General features: G+C 45.2%; 1 protein-coding gene across 1 annotated transcript; it reads right to left on the reverse strand.

Moving 5' to 3' along the window:
* Positions 1-390: 390 nt before the first annotated feature.
* Positions 391-21,677, reverse strand: casp8 (caspase 8, apoptosis-related cysteine peptidase). Its single transcript, XM_056292641.1, has 13 exons — positions 21,535-21,677; positions 21,020-21,155; positions 18,224-18,414; positions 17,962-18,067; positions 16,528-16,657; positions 16,381-16,439; positions 10,424-10,481; positions 10,148-10,224; positions 9,892-10,003; positions 9,490-9,617; positions 8,982-9,373; positions 6,157-6,326; positions 391-1,649 (listed from the first exon to the last, which is right to left on the reverse strand). The coding sequence occupies exons 2-12, from the start codon at positions 21,125-21,127 to the stop codon at positions 6,197-6,199; spliced, it is 1,491 nt and encodes a 496-aa protein (XP_056148616.1). The 5' UTR covers positions 21,128-21,155; positions 21,535-21,677; the 3' UTR covers positions 391-1,649; positions 6,157-6,196.
* Between the last annotated feature and the right edge of the window lie 70 nt (positions 21,678-21,747).

Genomic DNA, 21,747 nt, shown 5'->3' on the forward strand with positions numbered 1-21,747 from the left:
GAGTACACAGAACACATTTACCCTAATTGTTGCAACTGAACATAGACAAATAAGGTTGCTGTTGATTTTGAATGGTTATTTTATAGACAAATAAAGTTTGCACAGTGGCATTGTTTTCTTTGTTTTTGCCAATTTCTGCCCTTGTGATGCTAAAGACAATAGCCCCTGTGTGAATTGATACAGTAATTTTGTAGAAACCTGGTGAGTTTGAAATATCTGCATGAGTATATGGGTATTGAAATAAGTAAATATGTAAGTAAGAACAAGATTTGCCACTGTAACATTTTTTAAATAAATGAGAGGGATGCCCTTTTTTCACTTGAGCACTGCACCCCCAAAATGTCTGTGCAGTGACATAATTAGAAATGACACATAACGATGTTATCAGGTTGCACGTTTTTTAATGTGTTTGTGAATTTTCAAGAACAATTTTGCCAACAGTGGTGCGGATGCTGGGTCACCGAGCATGGTAGATGTCAGGGGCACTCATACGCTGTCAATTGAATGCAGCTTCCAAATCCACGTCAACTAATAATCTAGAAATGTATAAAAAGCAATCCTCCTACTATGAAATATGTCAATGATAGCTATGGATATAGTTAAAGGCAATATTTTGACACACTGTGCATTTCCACATTGGGCCTGAAAAAGGGTTGGATCTGGAATCTTTCATTTGGGCATGAAATTTACGTTACGCTTTACTAAATAACTAAACTTAACTAAATAATACTCCTACAATATCTCTAGCCATCCCAACGAAGGCCACATCATTTTGCATTACAGGAGGGGACCTCGTTGATGAAAATGTTTAATAAAGTTGGTGGTGACACAGATATTGGGGATTTTGAGGTGGGAGAAAAAATAAAACTCTTATCGCAAAAGTAAAGAATAAAGACAATTTCAACATTTAAAAACAACATACTGCAAAGCAAAAAGTAATGAAAGAAATTACAAGCATTATAATGGAAAAAAATTGATTACAGGTACAAAAACAAATTGAGGGACAGGTAGAAAGGCCTTGAGGCTGGTCAAGATGTGTCAGGTTAGAGTCGCCAGTCCTCTTAAGCCTTCACCCTCGTACCACACACTTTCACATTTTCATGACCTATTTCTCTTAATAAAGACATCTGTTCTGACCTTTTTCAGTGAGTCTAGTATATACCTCCATTCTGTTCTTGTGGTTTTGGCACCCATTTCCCGGTAATTCAAACTTTTTGATACTTTAATCAAGGACAATTGTTACAATTTACCAGTCTATCTGGTGCAATTTAAACCTAAACTTCCATTTTGAACTTTCCACTTCACCACACTTTTTCCCTTTTAAAACTTTACTTATTATGGTCTAGTAAAGTTTCACAAATCTGCTGAATAAACTTACTTTTAATGACTTAATTTTTATTACTTTTATTCAGCTCATAATCATATTTGCAGCTACTACTGGTGTTGGTGCTGGTGTGTTACAGCAGATTGATTTATTACATTCATCTAAACCCCCTCGAACCCTGACCCACTGGGGTCATCATGTCTTTTCTTCTGCCTTCTTTGAAAATGTCCCCTCATCGTGGCGGTTGTTGCACAAGGGTCAGAGGGCTTCTTTCCAACTCCAGGATCAGCAGTGGGCTGGCTCGTGACACCTCCAATTACCAATTCTACAATCAATATTACAACAACATAACAGTGTTCAGATATAGTTTGATGCAGTTTGTAATACATTACATTGCCTGTGTTAGTGTTGGTCTGAGGATGCCATTTTTGAAGTGTGGGAATTGCACACAAGCAAACAATGTCTGCTACACTGTATTTGTAGGTTTTCCCTGCCGGAGGAGGGAAACCACAGATTTTAGCTTTAATTAAAAGCGATGATCAACATCTTGGGACATGTTTAGCTTTTGATCAGCGACATTTTATACCCTCAATGTTAAAATGCACCATCTGAATGAAATGCATAGTTTTCATCTCAAGCGCAAGACACAATAAATATTTTGCCAATGCTGACATTCAGAATTTAATAAAAAAAAAATCAAAGCAACACTTTGCATTTTTCTGTTAATTTATTAAGGTCTGGAGTGTGTACACAACAAATTGAGACCTCTTGTGCTTCAATACATCACTTAATTCCACTGCTATTGCCTCAAATGCCCTGGTGCAATACACACAGGCAGTCTTGCCGCAATGCCAGCGAACATGATGTGAACATTTCTTCGCGCGCAGAAATGATGCTTGTTCCGAGGCATGATAGATGAAAATGAACATGGGATTTTAAGATGCTTTTTTCTTTGTAGACTTCTTGCAAAGCAAATTCTTGGCTTGTTGATGATAGGCGGTAGGTTATAACAAAATACCATGTAGTCCATTGCTGAAGAAAAAAACATCTTAAATCCCATTGTAGAGCCGCATTCCAGGGGCGCCTTAATGTGGCGGTGTATCTTAGCCCGCTGACAGGCAACACACGAGTCGGCCCACGCTTTCACGTCTCTCTTAAGTCCCTCCCACACAAACTTAGCAGAGGTCAGGCGCACGGATGGCTTACCGCCTGGATGAGAGAGGCCGTGCACAGCTTCAAACACGGGGCGTCTCCGGCTGTCCGGGACGATGGGCCTGGGCTGTCCTGTGGAGACGTCACACAGGAGGGTGACACCTGTGTCGCTGAAAGGAACGTCCTGCAGGCGGAGCCCCGTGTCGGAGGTCCGGAGACGGAGGATGCTCGGGTCCATGGCCTGGTCAGCGGCCATCTGTGCATAGTCCAGGCCTAGGTGGACCGCTCCAATCACTGCCCTAGAGAGACAGTCAGCTACCTGGTTAGACTTACCAGCGACGTGCTGGATGTCGGTAGTGAATTCCGAAATGTAGGAGAGTTGTCGCTGCTGGCGAGCGGACCATAGCTCGGCCGTCTTGGACATGGCAAACGTGAGGGGCTTGTGGTCCACGTACGCAGTAAACTCGCGGCCCTCTAGCAGGAACCGGAAATGCCGGACGGCGAGCCAGAGACCGAGGAGTTCCCTGTCAAAAGTACTATACTTGTGCTCTCGGGGTGTAAGCTGGCGACTGAAAAATGCCAAAGGCTGCCAAGCCCCCCCCCACCCACTGCTCGTGAACCGCACCAACAGCATAGTCCGATGCATCCGTGGTTATGGAAATAGGCGCTGTAGGTGAAGGATGCGCTAGCAGGGTAGCCTGGGAGAGTGCAGCTTTAGTCTCGGTGAACGCCCGGTCCCGCTCTGCTGTCCAGTCGACCGCCTGGTTGGGGCACATGCCTTTCAGCGCCTCGTAAAGTGGCCGGATGATAAAGGCGGCTCGGGGAATGAAGCGGTGGTAGAATGTCACCATCCCGATGAACTCCCTGAGCACACGAGCTGTTTGGGGGGGCGGAAAGGCCGCCACCACTTCCACCTTTGAGGGCAGGGGGACCGCCCCGTCCCCAGTGATGCGGTGCCCGAGGAAATCAATGGCCGTCAGCCCGAACCGGCACTTCGCCGGGTTGACGATCAGCCCATGCTGGCTGAGGCGTGTGAAGAGGGCGTGAAGATGGGACAGGTGTTCTTCCTCGGAGGCGCTGGCGATGAGTATGTTGTCCAAATAGACGAAGATGAAAGGAAGGCTACGGAGCACTGAATCCATCAGCCGCTGAAAGGACTGGGCCGCGTTTTTGAGTCCAAATGGCATTTGTAGGAATTCAAATAGGCCGAATGGGGTAGTCACCGCTGTCTTGGGGATGTCCGAGGGGTGCACGGGAACTTGATGATAACCACGGACCAGGTCGACTTTTGAGAAGACGCGTTTGCCAGACAGGTTTGCAGAAAAGTCCTGGATATGCGGGACAGGATAGTGGTCGGGCATGGTGGCGTCATTTAGTCGGCGGTAGTCCCCGCATGGGCGCCAACCTCCATCAGGCTTAGCGACGATGTGGAGTGGGGACGCCCACGGGCTGTCAGAGCAGTGGATGATCCCCATGCGTTCCAGGTGCTCGAACTCAAACTTGGCAATGCCGAGTTTGGCGGGGTCGAGACGCCTGGCTCTGGCGTAGACCGGGGGCCCCTTCGTAGCAATGTGATGCTCCACCCCATGCTTAGCGGTGGGTGCAGAGAAGGTAGGCTGGGTGAGGTCAGGCAACTCAGCGAGGAGGCGGTTGAACTTGTCTGCCTCTGAGAGAGAGTTGGCTAGACCTGCATAGGCCGCTTCCCCCCGCGTACATGCGAAGGAGGAGAAGGTTAAGGCGTCGACCAGACGGCTGCTCTGAATGTCCACTAGCAAACCGTAAGCGCACAAAAAATCAGCTCCGAGGAGGGGAAGCGTTACATTGGCCATGACGAACTCCCACGTGAAACGTTGTCCACCAAAACACAGTTCTACAGACCGCACGCCGTAGGTGTGGATAGGGCTGCCGTCAGCCGTCGCCAACTGGGAGCCCCGCTCCCCGCCCATGATGTCGACGTCAGTAGCAGGGAGCATGCTTCTCTGTGCGCCCGTATCACAGAGAAATCGCCGACCGGAGATGGTGTCGAGGATGAAGAGTAGCCTGCTCGTATCGCCAACACTCATGGCCACTACTGAGTGTGGGCCCTCTCGTTTCCCGTCGGCCTGTAGTTGCAGGGGGAACGGCACCGTTTAGCTTTCGCACCAAATCGAGCGTGGTACATACAGAGTCCAGAGGGCTTGTAGCGGTCTGACGCTGTGGCGCCACGCCCGCGATGTCGGCGGGGGGCCAGTGAAGGTAGGAGCCAGCACCCCGGCATGGGAGGAACGTTGTGTAGCGACGAAGAATCGGTCAGCCTCCTTTGCCAGCTCACGGGGATCAGTGATGGTGGAGTTAGCGAGCGCAGTCTGGACGTGGGGCGGCATGTTGCGCAGAAACAGCTCCATAAACAGGAAACATGGCTTTTCTTGACCCGGTAGGTTTAACATCCTGCTCATTAGCTCCGATGGTTTGCCATCTCCCAAGCCCTGAATTGCGAAGAGGTGACGTGCTCTCTCCGTAGTTGATAGTTCAAAAGTTTCAAGGAGGAGATTTTTAAGTGCGGCGTATTTACCATCGGCCGGTGGGTTGGTTATGAAACCGCTTATCCTGGAAGCCGTAGCGCCCCCCAGCGCTGCCACTACGTAGTAGTACCCTTTCTCGTCTGCTATTATGTCTCTGAGCGCGAACTGTGCCTCAGCTTGCGCGAACCATGTAGCCGCGGAAGACTCCCAAAACTCCGGCAGTTTAATTGCAACGGCGTTCGTAGCCATAATGTGTGTGGTTTCAGAAAACTTATCCGAAAACCGACGTCGGGGTCACCAGTGTAGAGCCGAAGGAACGGAGAAGACCGTAGGTTCACACTTTAGCCGTGTAGGCAACTTTCTTTAATCCACGGTAAATCAGACAGACAACAAAACCACAGCTCGACTGAGCGGAGGCGGCAAGAATAACCAGAAAACTGGCTGGACAACCATAACTTAACCCTGCGTTAACCTGCCAGGGCAACCCTGACTTAACCCTTAGTTCCTGGGGGGAATTCTGTCCCCAATACGTGTCCACCACACCGTATTCATTTTTATCTTAACCCGTAGCGAGCGCCATTTCCCGTGTGTGGAGAAACGATCATGTCTCGGTTGATGGTATTAATAATAATAAATTTAACTTATGTAGCGCTTTTCTAACACTCAAAGTCGCTTTACAATAAATGGTGGTGAAACAAGACAACAGATAAACAACACAAACATACAGGGGTGGATGGGAGGGGGGCTACGAGAGGGAGAAGCGGCAGCCACACACGACACCAGCAGTACTCTCCGACTTAGACAGATACAAAAGGGCAAGAAAAACACAAAACAACAGCACTGTAGACGTTGATTTTCTTTAGGGGTTTACTCCCGTAGCCTCGTAGGTATTCCCATAGCCAATCCCGTAGGTATTCTTGTAGCCAATACCGGGAGTATTTATTGCAACAATACTGCTTGTGTGTGTCGCACCAGACCATTTGAGACAATAGCAGCAGAATAAAGTGGTGTATTGAAACGCCAGATGTCTCAGTTTGTTGCATAATCACACCAGATCTTAATAAATTAATAGAAAATTACACAATGTCACTTTAATGCAAACTACCATGCACAATTTCATGAAAATGTAAGCAGGACACACAAGCATGATAAGTAATCAAGACAAGTTTGTAAACCTACTGTTCTGGACCAGTTGCAGCTCTCCACCTGGTCAGTCAACTCAGACAAAGCTGAGGACAAGTTTCTTGGTTAGGGTGTATTTGGGCTCAGGCATTTGCTTATAGCTAAGAAATACTCCCTTACTGACTTCCCGGTTCACACGTGTCAGAACAGTGAGAATGTCCTCGTGTCTGTAAGAGAGGAAAATAGTGAAAAGTCAAAGTGATGTTAAGTTATACACATTTTCATCTCACTAAATATGCCATTGTCATTGACTGTTTTGTGTTTGTAAGTTACACATGTCTGGTCCTTCTGAAATGTCATAGCACAACCGATTAGCTAAAGAGGACAGAAGGAGACAGAAGTTAAGCTGGAATCATTTTCTGAGAAAACATTCTCTCAAACAGTGGTTTGAGCGGTGGACCCCCAATACTGCTGGTTTTCTTTTCTGCCACATAGTTCATTACATTCACCTGTTCCAGGTATAAAACCTTTCTGACTGGGAGCTGGACTTCCTGACCAAAAAAGTGAATGTAATTAACTACCCGGCCGAATACAAAAGCAGCAGTACCGGTGGTACTCAAAGACCGGATTGAAAACCACTAGATTACCTGGCTCACCACAAATAAGAAAGCACATCCATCTTTTCTTGAATCAACATTTAATGTCAAACCTAAATTGTAGACAATTGCAAAATAAACAATAAATAAAAAATGTTCGATTACTATTTTTCCAATATCATATTCTGCTACTGATGACAGTTAACATTAAATTCTATTCAATAAAAATAAAAAATAAAAAAACCACGTAAAACAGAAACTTAAATACTTCCATAATACCCAGGAAATTCTCTACTTCAACCAGTATCGAATAATCCGTAACATCAGAACTTGTGGTCAGGTTGTGAAACATGGCAGGTTTGGCCATGGTCCTGTCATGTTCGGTCAGGTTCTACATACGGCCATCATAAGTAATTGAGTAACTCAATTACAAACTGATCCACTGCAATTTACTGCCTCCAAGCTTTGTTTCATATCTTTATGCATGTCTAAACATGCCCTGGCATGCAGGACAATCACATAGGTCATCGAAGCACTCAGATGATTATGATGCATGGATTACTCGAATCAAGGAAATGGAGGTAAAGCTAGGAGGAAAAAAAGAAGCAGGACCCAATAAAATGACATAAAACATCAAAAGTTTGCAACCATTTGCAATTAAAATGCAAAAAAAAAAATGCAGTGGTCTGCAAGGATTGGGCTACAGTCACACGTGTGAATGCAGCATCGCCTACCGAGACAAAATTCGTATATTGTTGTGCTGAATGTGGACAGTACAGGATGTCACACGGAGATTAGTTCGCTGGTTTGTTGTCCATTTGAGCGGTTGTTGGTTTCGCAATGGGAAAATGTACACTTAAGTCCAGAGAAATATAAATAAATGTTTTCACTTAATTGTCTCACTTGTATGTGTTATCGTAGTTTTATGGACAAATACAGAGGACGAAAGCTATATTTGTATATCACGAAATATGAATTGATGTTATTACGTTCAATGCCTGTCTCTCAACTCACTGCCAGCATCTCTCTTGTGGGGCAGTTTGTAGCTTTCATGGACAATATCATACAATACCGGCACGTTAGACACAGCAGCAATCAGTCTCCTCCATCCTTGCTCACTAAGAAAACTACAGCCAATTACAGCCAAGTGAGGTCAACCACACACACGTCTCTGCTACTGGTTGAGGCTGCGGATTCGCCGGTCAAACTTCACCAAAGTTGAACTCCTTGCGAAGTGAAGACGCAAATTTCTTTTGCCACCATTTTATTTGCCCCTTCACTCACATAGAATGGAAGTGAATGGGAGGCAAATATTTGCCAATGTTAATTTCGCGCACGTTGACCGTAGCCTATAGCAGAACTTGCTTACCACAACAGCACAACATCCATGCTACAGCACCTCAAGAGAAAGCATCCTCTTTTCTCTTATTTTTTGGATCTTTTCTCCTTTTTTCTCTCCAGTTGTACTCGGCCAATCACCCTATTTTTCAGAGCCGTTTTGGTTGCTGCTCCACCCCCTCTGCCGATCCGGGGAGGGCTGCAGACTGCCACATGTCACCTCTGATACATGTGGAGTCAGCAGCCACTTCTTTTCACCTGACAGTGAGGAGTTTCGCCAGCGGGATGTAGCGCGTGGGATGATCAAGCTATTCCCCCCCAGTCCTCCCCCCCCAAACAGGTGCCCCGACCGACCAGAGGAGGTGCTAGTGCAGCGACCAAGACACATACCCACATCTGGCTGCCCACCTGCAAACAAGGCCAATTTTGTTTGTAGGGATGCCTGACCAAGCCGGAGGTAACATGGGGATTCAAACCGGTGAAACCCGTGTTGGTAGGCAATGAAATAGACTGCCACGCTTCCCGGACGCCCAAGAGAAAGCATTCTGCCCAAAAATTGAGAACTTTATTTGATTGGCGCCTTTCTGTAGATTCAAGCTTACCTTGCATTAAAAGATGTAACAAAACATACATTAAAGTGGGCAATGGGGGGGCTGGGTTGGTGGGCACAGCATATATTGTAGGCCAGAGTGAATCTTACTTTACATTGTTACTCTGAAATAAAAGACTTAAAAGTACTTTTTCTTACCCCAATAACTTAAATAATCATCAGAATACTAGATAGATTACTCTATTAAATATTCACTATTAGTAATTAAAATAGTCATTATTAAAATACTCATAAACAGCTTTAAGATAGACAAGCCATGGTACAGCTCATTTAACACTGAAGCTGGGGAAAACCAAGGTATAGATCAGTTTTTGACCATCCCTGAAATGCTCTCTCACCTTTCTGCTGACCTCTCCAGCTGCCTGCACAGCTCCTGGATGTAGATGGAGCCGCTGGTAGTGTTCCGGAAAGACTTGCAGTCTTCTACTGTTGCCATGCCCACCAGGAAATCGGCATCCCACGGAACTGACTCCATGTGGATTGGACCCGCGTCTTCCTCAAAAGTACTCTGTCTGTCCCCAACTCCCTCTTTCAGCCTTGGGAGACACGGCATTGCTCCCATCTGGTATTGGCGCCCCTGACATGCCTGGATGAAGAATAGCTTGGGCTTCTTCGCTAAGGTTTTGGCACGCCCACTCGTGAAGGGCTGCGTCAGTTCCCTGAGGGTAACCTTCTGCTCGTCAGTCCCAAATACACATCCCATCTCCCCATGGGACAGCACGCACACCACCTGAGCTCAAAGGCAGAAGTGCAAATGGTCATAACTTCCAACAAAATTGCCTGAAACTGTCAGCAATATATAACTAGTGAAATCTTTACTTTGAAAATGTAAGTGGCTGTGCTCACCAAGGCATCTGCGTTATCAAAAGATTGCCTTCTGAGGTCTTCTAGTACTTGCCGTATTCCATTTGCAGTCAGGTCATTATAAACCCTGATCTCAAACCCTAGTCTTATGAATATCCCTCTCAGAGCCCCTGTGTGACAGAGAGACAACTTGAGAGAATTAAAAGATGAGGGTCAAATAACTTATGCTGAGTGCTTTCTCTGGACAGAGACCTAGATTGAATCCTGATTTAGTAACTAATAACAAAAAAAACCAAAAGAACACCACATACACGCATGCACGCACGCACGCGCGCGCGCGCGCGCGCACACACACACACACACACACACACACACACACACACAAATATGAAGGCAAATCAAATCAGAGTAGCAGCTTGTGCTTGGCTAATCAGGGATACCTACTCTCATCCTCCTGAGTTCCCGGTCGATCTTTCAGCTCAATTCCCAAGAACTGCTCGTTGTTAATGATCAAACATATCCCACGAGGTATCTTGGTCAGTTCGTAGAAATCGGTCTACAGCAAATGTGCACCCGCACACACACATATACACACACACCACAAATGTTTATTTCAATCAATGAAGGTAATGAATGAAAACACAAGTGACAATTTTAATCAGAATTTAGTGTGACAGCCATGCATTATGAGAATGAACACCTGATCTTGAGGGGAAGAAGATTCTGTATTTCTCTCTGCGTCAGAGAAAAGACTCTGTCTCCCTGGACGCGGCTCACCTGAAGAGCAAAAACACAAAAAAGAAGAAACTTGCATTTCTTGGCTAGGTACTGGCAGTCATTACTTGTTCAGCAATAAACTGTGTGCATAATTTGTTTCAAAAATAGTTTAAAGGGATGTATTGAAAGCTGTGTATTTTGAGTGTAAATGATTGAGTGAGTAAGCCAGTAAGACTGAAACACAGAGGGAGAAACTCACTGCTTGACAGGGTTCCTGATAGAGACAAACTATGCCGTTGAAAAGAGTTCACAGGCAACTGTAAAAGAAGCGGAATCAACAGTCAGATATTTCAAGCTTTTAGTTACTCATGCCCTAAAAGAAAGACACATGCATGCATGCACACACCATCCTCACTGGCAGTCACTTGGGGTTGAGTATGACTGTCCTCCTTCTAGGTCCTTGAGTCTTCAGATGGGTGTAGAGGCCGATCTTGGAGCCACATATTTTGGGGCAATGTGGGTAAGGGTGTGAAGATGTGGTTTGGGCCTTTATGGAAACTTGCTCCTTTCTGAGTCTGCTCTTGTTTTCAGCAGCACAGTGGAGGTCATGGTTGTAGTGGCCAGCCCCCTCATGGACAGCCAGTCTCCGGGCCTCCCTGTTTTTTGCTGTTTGTTCCCGGGTGTTAAGGTCAATGCCAGACCTTTTGATGTGGGCTTTGATGTTATCTTTATATCACTTCTTTTGTGTTCCTGGGGCATGGCATCCTGTCATGAGCTGAGAGTAAAGGACTTGTTTTGGGAGGTGACAGTCAGACATGTGGAGGACATAGCCAGTCCATCTCAGCTAATGTTGTGCAATGGTGGCAGTTATAGTTATAGGCATGTTGGCCTCCCGGCTGATCTTAAGGATTTTCCTGAGGTGTCATTGTTGGTATGCCTTGAGTACCTTCAGGCGCCTGCTATAAGTGTGTGTGTCTGACATTCTTCTGTAAGAAGTCGGGTTGTTGTAAGGCATCTAGTGTGTTGTTGTAGTGTTCTGTGCCTGTCACGTCTCACTCTCAACCTTCATCGCTGGCTAGCAGAAATGTGAACAGGAGAGCCGAGCACTTAAGTCTCTCCCTGCCAGTACATAGCCTCTCCAACAGCAAGCCCTATGTAGTGCCTCCTCGTGGCGACACATGGTAACTGGGTACACCTTGGACCCTCGCTGAACTACAAGGGACTCGGAGGAGGTCTGGCCCCTAGATGTGTGGTACGCAGGCCCACCGGTGTGTGGATATTCCCTGATGCCCATGAACCAGCCCCCCAGCTATGGGTTAAATAGTGCCACTGCCTAGTGGATACCTCAGGGGAGAAATAGGCTATGGGAGTAAACCCCTACAGAAAATTAACATCCACAGTACGGTTGTTTTATGTTTTTCTTGCCCTTTTGTGTCTGTTTAAGTCAGAGAGTAGTGCTGGCATCATGTGTGGCTGCCACTTCTCCCTCTCATAGCCCCCCCTTCCCATCCACCCCTGTATGTCTGTGTTATGTTTATCTGTTGTCTTGTTTCACCGCCGTTTATTATAAAGTGACTGAGTGTTAGAAAAGCGCTATATAGGATTGCTTTATTATTATTACATGTGGTCCAGGTTTCTGACCCACACAGTAGGGTGGGCAGCACTACCACTTTGTATGTCAGAATTTTTGTTCTGGCCTGAAGGTCAGTTTTCAAAAACCCTTTCACTCAATCTTGAGAAGGCCTGGCTGGCACAACTGAGGAGATGGTGTATTTCAATGTCAATGTTGGCTTTGGAGGAGAGAAGGCTGCCAATATATGGGAACTGTTCCACATTTTCGAGTCTAGTGTTGTCTACAGAGATGGATGGGGGCAGAGCAGGCATATTTCTGTTGGGTAGGGGTTGGTAGAGGATATAGGTATTTTTTGTTAATGGCCAGGCCAAGCTGCTTGTATACCTTTGCAAAGGCGTCCAGTATGCTCTGTAGTTCCTCTTCTACGAGGGACACTAAGGCAGTCATCAGCATACTGCAGCTCTTTACCTTTAGCCCTGAATCTGTTAATATTCAGAAGATTCCCATCAGTCTTGTACAAGATTTCGACTCCACCAGGCAGATTGGGACCCATAAGGTGGAGTATGGTGGCAATGAAGACAGAGAACCGTGTTGGGACATTGACACAGCTTTTTGAAACTCCTGTGTGGACCTTGAAGGACTCTGTCTTGTCTCCATAACTGCTGAGTACTCTAGCTGATGTATTATCATGCAGTAGTCGTAGTACTCTGATGTATTTGTCAGGACAGCCTATTTTTGACAGAACTAGCCAGAGGGCCTGGTGTTTTACGGAATCAAATTCTTTGGTTGAGTCTATGAAGGCCATGTGCAATGGTTGATTCTGTTCCTTGGCTTTTTCTTGGAGTTGGCGAGCAGTACAAATCATGTCCATGGTGCCTCTGTTAGGACGAAAATCGTTCTGGGATTCTGATAGAATTTCCTCTGATACTGGGAGGAGTCTGTTGGCCAAGATCTTAGCCAGGGCTTTCCCTGTGGTGTAAAGCAAGGACATGCCATGGTAGTTTCCACACTCAGCTTTGTTCCCTTTCTTAAAGGTAGAGACAATGAGTGTGTCCCTAAGTTGCACAGGGATTTCCTCTTTTTCCTATAGTTTAAGTAGCAGGGCATGGATATGCCCAATGAGTGTAGGTCCACCTGCCCACAGTACTTCTGCTGGTATTCCATCAGGACCAGCAGCTTTGTTGATTTTCATCTTCCTGATGGCATCCTGGACTGCTCTTAGAATAGATGGTGCTGCCATGTCCTCCTCTTTGGGTTGTTGAGGGAGCTGTTGGGAGGGTATCCATCTCAGGGCTAGAGTCTTGGTTTAAAAGGTCCTGGTAGTGCTCTTTCCACCGCTTTTTAATTGACTTGTCTGTTAGCAGTGTGTGCCCATATCTGGAGCGAAGGGGCTTAGATAGCAGTGGCTGGGACTGTATATTGCTTTAGTAGCATCGACCAAGCCTCTGGTATCCGCAGCATCTGCAAGGTGTAGGATCTCAAGGACCTTCTTTGCCCACCACTGGTTCTTCAATTCCCTGAGCCAGCTTTGGACAGCTGACTTTGCTCTTGCATGGGCAGCTTGTTTATTTGGCAGTTGATGTCATTCTGCCAGATGGTAAAGGCTTGGCTCTTGATGTTGATTAACTGTTAGATTTCCAGGTCATTCTCAACAAACCAATCTTGGGGGTTCTTCATCTTATGTCCAAGAGTGGTTTTACAGGTGCCAGTGATTGCAGTCCTGCGCATATCCCAGTGGCTTTCAATATCATCGGATACTGCTTGGGCATTGATGTACTAAGCACTGCCTGGAACTGTGGATGAGAGGAGGTATCAGTAAGTCTTTTGAGGTTGAGCTTAGGGCAACTCTGCTTTTTCTGCACCCTTCTTTTCCAGTGAAGTTAGATGGACAGGGTGGAGCAGCTAAAGCGTGGTTAGTTCAGCAGTCATCTGCACTGATCATCACTCTGGTGTTAAGTACCTCATGTCAGTGTCTTTGACAGGCAAAAATGTAGTCAATGAGGTGCCAGATGTTAGAACAATGGTGCCTCCAAGTTGTTTTAAAATTTGCTCTTCTGGCGGAAGAGTGTGTTGGTGATAATTAGGCTGTGTTCTGAGCATGTCGTTAATAGCAGGATGCCATTGAAGCTTCTGTTTCCAACTCCTTCCTTGCCAATTATACCTCTCCACAAGTTGTACAGGTACATCTCAAAAATTAGAATATTGTGGAAAAGTTCATTATTTTCCGTAATTTAATTCAAAAAGTGAAACTTTCATATATTCTAGATTCATTACACATAAAGTGAAATATGTCAAACCTTTTTTGTTTTAATCTTGATGATTACGGCTTACAGCTCATGAAAATCAAAAATCCAGTATCTCAAAATATTAGAATATTACAGAAGACCAATCAAAAAAAGGATTTATAATACAGAAATGTCGACCTTCTGAAAAGTATGTTCATTTATGCACTAAATACTTGGTCAAGGCTCCTTTTGCATGAGTTACTGCATCAGTGCAGTGTGGCATGGAGGCAATCAGCCTATGGCACTTCTGAGGTGTTATGGAAGCCCAAGTTGCTTTGATAGAGGCTTTCAGCTTGTCTGCATTGTTGGGCCTGGTGTCTCTCGTCTTCCTCTTGACAATACCCCATAGATTCTCTATGGGGTTCAGGTCAGGCGAGTTGGCTGGCCAATCAAGCACAGTAATACCATGGTAATTAAACCAGTTACAAGTAGTTTTGGCACTGTGGGTAGGTGCCAAGTCCTGCTGGAAAATTAAATCAGCATCTCCATAAAGCTTGTCAGCAGACGGAAGCATGAAGTGCTCTAAAATCTCCTGGTAGATGGCTGTGTTGACTCTGGGCTTGATGAAACACAGTGGACCAACACCAGCAGATGACATGGCACCCCAAATCATCACTGACTGTGGAAACTTCACACTGGACTTCAAGCAACTTGGATTCTGTGCCCCTCCACTCTTCCGCCAGACTCTGGGACCTTGATTTCCAAATGAAATGCAACATTTACTTTCATCTGAAAAGAGGACTTTGGACCACTGACCAACGGTCCAGTTCTTTTTCTCCTTAGCCCAGGTAAGATGCTTCTGACATTGTCTCTGGTTAAAGAGTGGCTTGACACTAGGAATACGACACTCGTAGCCCAGTTCCTTGGGCACATCTGTGCGTGGTGGCTCTTGATGCACTGACTCCAGCTTCAGTCCACTCCTTGTGAAGCTCCCCCAAGTTCTTGAATCGGCCTTGCTTGACAATCCTCTCAAGGCTGCGGTCATCCCTGTTGCTTGTGCACCTTTTCCTGCCACACTTTTCCCTTCCAGTCAACTTTCCATGGATATGCTTTGATACAGCACTCTACGAACAGCCAGCCCTTTCAGCAATTACCTTCTGTGGCTTATGAGGTATTGTCAAGAGGAAGATGAGAGACACACGACCCAACAATGCAGATGAGCTGAAGGCCGCTATCAAAGCAACCTGGGCTTCCATAACACCTCAGCAGTGCCACACGCTGATTGCCTCCATGCCACGCCGCATTGATGCAGTAATTCATGCAAAAGGAGCCCCGACCAAGTATTGAGTGCATAAATGAACATTTCAGAAGGTCGACATTTCTGTATTATAAATCCTTTTTCGATTGGTCTTATGTAATATTCTAAAATTTTGAGATACTGGATTTTTTATTTTCATGAGCTGCAAGCTGTAATCATCAAGATTAAAACAAAAAAGGCTTGACATATTTCACTTTATGTGCAACGAATCTAGAATATATGAAAGTTTCACTTTTTGAATTAAATTACAGAAAATATTGAACTTTTCCACAATATTCTAATTTTTTTAGATGCACCTGTAATTTCGCCCCACTCTGGCATTGAAATCTCCAAGCAGGACTAGCTTATCCTCCCTGGGGACTTTGGTGGGAGCATTGTGCAGGTCAGCATAGAAGGTCTCCTTTACTTAATCTTGTGAGTCAAGTGTTGGAGGATATGCACTGATGACAGTGATGCTTTGGTTAGAGTGGATCCTAAACAGGGCTGCTCAGTTGTGGGTGCAGCAGCCAAGAAGCCCCTCTGCCTCAGTCCCAGGGTTTAGCGACTGATCATACACCCACCGCCTGTATGCCAGGTTGTGGCTAGGGGCTGCCAGACTTAACTGTCCTGCCCCCTTTGCCTCTTTCTGATCACCACAGGGCTTTGACCCAGGATGTTTATGGGTTGATCCTTGTGGGAGAACACCTGCGCATGACAGCTTTTTATGTGAAGAGGCTGATGCACCAGCAGCCACCACACGGTCCTTGGCAGGGGGTGGCCAGAGTCCAATGGCATGGAGAACCAAGACGATTGGGGACCGCCCTGTTGCAGCCTTCATCTGCCTTCACTGGCATTGTTACCTGAAGACATCTTCCAACAGTTCCACCGTTGAGGTGTTTTTTGGATCACGCTTTGTCTGGAATCTCCCTCTTGACCTATCCGCCTTGGATGACCCTACCAGGAGCCAAGCTCTGGACGGCATAGCTCTTGGGATCATTATTACACGCAAGCTACTTCACAACGAGAAGGTGGCAATCCAGGAGAACACACACAGGCATGCACGCACGCACGCATGCACACAGACACACCTGGTCAATGCTGAAATGGGGTGGTAATCTGACCTGAGAATCCTGGTTGCAGATTGGCTGAGTAGATTCTTGATGAGATGGCAAAAAGGCCCCTGTAAATGAAGCAGCCATCACATGAATTGTGATACTTTACAACACTGATAACAGGGGTGTATGTGTCCTTGTTTGTGAGTATTATACCTGCTCTGTAGTTCTTAATTTCAAGTGCCAGTTGTGCATCACACTGCTCTATTATTTCTTGCAGCTCTTCCAGTTTCTTGTCTGACAGTATACAAGCCCTTTCCATTTCAGCAAACACATCCAGTGTGGTCTATGAGAAAGAGGACAGTTAATGTGTCTGTGTATGCATATACACCGATTAGCCAAAACATTAAAACCACCTGCCTGTCCCCCCTCATGCCACCAAAAATAGCTCTGACCCGTCAACACATGGACTCCACAAGACCTCTGAAGGTATCCTCTGGTATCTGGCACCAAGGCGTTAGCAGCAGATCCTTTAAGTCCTGTAAGTTGCGAGGTGGGGCTTCTATGGATCGGACTTGTTTTTCCAGCACATCCTACAGGTACTCGATTGGATTGAGATCTCGGGAATTTGGAGGCCAAGGCAACACCTTGAATTTGTAATTTGTGATATTGGGCTATACAAATAAAATTGACTTGACTTGAACTCTTTGTCATGTTCCTCAAACCATTCCTGAACAATTTTTGCAGTGTGGCAGGGCACATTATCCTGCTGAAAGAGGCCACTGCCATCAGGGAATTCAACTGCCATGAAGGGGTGTACCTGGTCTGGAACAATGTTTAGGTACGTGGTACGTGTCAAAGTAACATCCACATGAATGCCAGGATCCATGGTTTCCTAGCAGAACATTGCTCAGAGCATCACACTGCCTCGCCGGCTTGCCTTCTTCCCACAGTGACCCCTCGTGCCATTTCTTCCCCAGGTAAATGACATGCACGTGCCCAGCTATCAACATGAAGTAAAAGAAAATGTCATTTATCAGAACAAGCCACCTTATTTCATTGTTCCATGGTCCAGCTCTGATGCTCAAGTGCCCATTGTAGGTGCTTTCGGTGGTGGACAGGGGTCATCATGGGCATTCTGACTGGTCTGCGGCTACGCAGCAAGCTATGATGTACTGTTTGTTCCGACACTTGTCTATCACAGCCAGTGTTAACCTTTTCAGCAATTTGAGCTACAGTAACTCTTCTGAAGGCTCAGCCCAGACAGGCTAGACTTCGGTCCCTACATCAATGAGCCTTGGGAGCCCATGACCCTGTCGCTGGTTCACCGGTTGTCCTTCCTTGGACCACTTTTGGTAGGTACTGACCACTGCATACTGGAAACACCCCACAAGACCTGCCGTTTTGGAGATGCTCTGACCCAGTCGTGTAGCCATCACAATTTGGCCCTTATCAAAGTTGCTCAAATCCTTACACTTGCCCATTTTTCCTGCTTCCAACACATCAACTTCAAGAACTGACTGTTCACTTACTGCCTAATACCGAGATAATCAATGTTATTCACTTCACCTGTCAGTGGTTTCAGTGTTTTGGCTGATCAGTGTATACATGTACATACAACAAGATTTTTTTTTCTACATGTATTCTCACAGTGCAAGACTCGATTTTCCTTCTTCCCAGCTTGTCGTTCAAAAGAAACTTCATTTTGTTCAGGTTCTCTTGTGTCAAGTCATCATGTATTCGGTACAGCATCACCCTGATAAAGAGATAAAGCAACAAGACATGGCAGAACAGAGAAAAGGGAGGGAGGAGAATAAAGGAGGAAGGAAAAACAAGTCAGAAGGGGAAAATGAAAACCTCTTGCCAGCTTGGCCTCTTGCTGAAATGTCGTCAAACTTTCTGTAGCTCTTACCTGTAATTTGATAGAATGGGACATGAGTCTGTTTGTGGGTCAGAAATATTCCCTAGTTGACTGCAATCTTGTTTCAGTTGGCTGTCGAGGTCAAACCGGCCAATAGTCCTGAGTAGCTGGGAGAGGAAGTGATGGTTCTCCAGCAGACCTTTCTCCTCTAGCCTCAAAAACAATGCTTTCCCATCCTTTACCTGCGGGAAAGGGAACAGGAACACGCATATCAAATTACAGAAGATGATGTTCTTTCATTACCCCAGGGAAATGATGCAGCAGCAGAAGTGTGAATAGAAATAAATAGTACCAAAAAAACCCCAAAAACAATAATGAAGACACGCATTTAGGGAGTCATCTGGCGGCAATGGCATGTGTACAAGGTCTGCCAACACTGCAGTGGTAGCTGTCAACAACAATCAGTAATACTAGAGCACTAAACAATGTTGATCATAGGTGTATAGATTCATATAATAGAGATAGGAAAAATTAAAGCACACTGAATCCCAACGGCAGTAATAATTGCAGACGTACACTGAAAAGTTAATAGAAGTACGGAAAATGCCAAACCTATGAAATATATATGCAATAAAAATACAGCAGTAGTATAATTTAGGTTTCGAGGTAATACTGATAAAGATATACTATGTGTATAGATAATCATAAGAAATATGCGTATCCATGTAGTTTAAAGTTAAGTGTTGAAAAATAGATAAATAGGTGTATATCTAATAATAGTAAAATACAATTAATAATGACAGTGTAGACATATTTATATAATTGCATTATTGTAAAGTATAAATTATGTCTGAATAGAGAAGTTGGATGCACCTTCCCAAAAAGAAACTCTTACTGTGGTGCTAAACCCAAAAAAAATATACTTCAAAGAATCACATCCAAGGATGTAGGGTAGCACTCACCAATTTCAAAAAGGACAGGGACAGTGCCTCATTTCCACAGATTTATTTTGGCCAGCAAAACATGCTAACATTTCGGCCTACTGCTACAGGCCTTCATCAGAGCATGATGAAGGCCTGTAGCAGTAAGTATGTTATTAGAGAATTATGTTAATTATTAGACAGGCCGCCATCCCATCCTGTGATGGGATGGCGGCCTGTCCAGGGTGTCTCCCCGCCTACCGCCCAATGACTGCTGGGTTAGGCTCCAGCATCCCCGCGACCCTGAGAGCAGGATAAGCGGTTTGGATAATGGATGGAAAATGGAGAATTATGTATAGAATTATATATTAGAGAAACAATGTAGGTTAGACATACAAGCACAAGTTACAAAAATGGACTCAAGTCTAATGGTTAGCGCGGTCGCCTCACAGCAAGAAGGTCCTGGGTTCGAGCCCCGGGGTAGTCCAACCTTGGGGGTCGTCCTCTGTGTGGAGTTTGCATGTTCTCCCTGCGTCTGCGTGGGTTTCCTCCGGGTGCTCCGGTTTCCTCTCACAGTCCAAAGACATGTAAGTCAGATGAATCGGCCGTATTAAATTGTCCCTAGGTGTGTGTGTGTGTGTGTGTGTGTCCGCCCTGTGATGGTCTGGTGGCCTGTCCAGAGTGTCTCCCTGTCTGCCATCAAATGACTGTTGGGATAGGCTCCAGCATCCCCGCGACCCTGAGAGCAGGATAAGTGGCTTGGATAATGGATGGATGGATAAATTATGTCATTGTGTTATGATACTTTCAGTGGAATAATGGTGAGGGGGTTCCGGGGTTGACACCAGCCCTTCTGTGTGGCATTTGCAAGTTCTCCCCCCATGTTTAAATCGGTTTTCTCCTAAAAATACAGTTTCTTACTCAGGTCCAGAGACATGCGTTTGTGAATCAGACTTGCCCAGAGGTGCGAATGGTTTGTGAGCGACTCTGTGTGTGTGTGTGTGTGTGTGTGTGTGTGTGTGTGTGTGTGTGTGTGTGTGTGTGTGTGTGTGTGTGTGCCCTTTCATTGACTGGTGACCTTTCTAAGGTCAGTGCATGCTGAAATACGCTCCACTCTAAACGAACCTGAGCTAGATTAATTTGGTATACAGAGTGGATGGATGGATTATAATTATATCTACTTTTAGATGGTTATATGATATATCATTAGTAACAGAACAAAACAGTCTGACACTGTTAGCCTGGTATAATATTATAATGCAGGTGTACAAAAACAGCAGTAAAACCCACAACACAACATGATAATTAAATCATAATGTAAATTGAGTAGCCTCTGCCCGACTGCTGTCTGCAAATTAATCCTTTCACAAAAGCAGATTTTCCACTTTCCGTGTCACTTTGCTATATGATCACTAGATAGTTTAACAGTGGGGACTGTGAGTGTGAGTAGTCTTTGGGTCATACAAAAAAAAGAAGAAAACAACTTTACTCAGCCCGAATGAGAGACAGCAAGAGAGAGAGGGAGAAAGAGAGAGAGAGAGAGAGAGAGAGAGAGAGAGAGAGAGAGAGAGAGAGAGAGAGTGTGTGTGTGTGTGATGAATTGTTCAATTTGTTTTTCGATCAGAACCATTGAGTAAATCAGTAACAGTGAGACTATTAGTTTTTCAAAGAGGTTTTAAAAGTAGTTAGGCCACTTGGGAACAAATATTCCTCAACAAAAGACAAATTCAACGACACGCAAGTAATTTATAACAATTTTCGCTCGATTTGTACAGCCCTAACAAGGACCTTTTAGGACAACTCTGCCACAGTGACAACTGCAACCAATATCTGCTAATGTAACTTTCAATTTCTGGTCCTGGGAGAACATTTTATATGACTGAATGAGGTTGAGATTATGGCGAGGAGAACTGTATAATGTGCTCACCTTTTCAAGGCGTTTCTCATTGACTACGTCACGACACAGAAAGCACAGGGCAGCCACATCGGAGGCCCCAAGCTCTTCATCAATGCCAGAAAGTGTGAGTAAATCCATCAGAGGGCTTGCTCCTCTGCTAACAAGTCTGTGAATATAGGAAAATATGAAAGCGAAAGAATAGAAAAGTACGGAGTAGTATCATATCCTGAAAATCGGCTATTTCATCAAAGAAACATTATTTAAGTTAGAAAACATGACTACTGTCTTGGTCCCGTACACTTTTCCACGGAGGGAGCAAGGCGTTGTGACGTCACGCACGAGTACGCCGGCCAAGAGAGAACATTACATTAAGTATTTTCAACACATTTGTTTCCACAAGTACGCCGAAAGAACTCATATAGCTTCTGGATATTTGCTTAGCTCTTCGAATATCTGATTTCAAACCGGTAGATTTATATTTATATAGGCTGGGGCAATGAAACTAATGAAAAGTTTGTTTTTCTGATTAGCGTTTCTGAACTTACCGAAAGTGTGTTGAATCCAGCTAATCGCTTTTGTTTGTGTGTTCCTCACACAGTAATTAATCGTTACTTTCGCACCTTAATATAAAACGGAAAACCAATTCCAAATCTTACGCGTGAATACCTTTTCGCTCGCCCTTCGTCTGTGCCGGTCTCTTTACTTTCAGTTTCCACAAAACTAACTAACAGAGAAGCGCGCCGCCTAGTGGCCGCCAG

This window comes from Lampris incognitus, chromosome 14, assembly GCF_029633865.1.
Source record: "Lampris incognitus isolate fLamInc1 chromosome 14, fLamInc1.hap2, whole genome shotgun sequence".
Classification (NCBI taxonomy): Eukaryota; Metazoa; Chordata; class Actinopteri; order Lampriformes; family Lampridae; genus Lampris; species Lampris incognitus.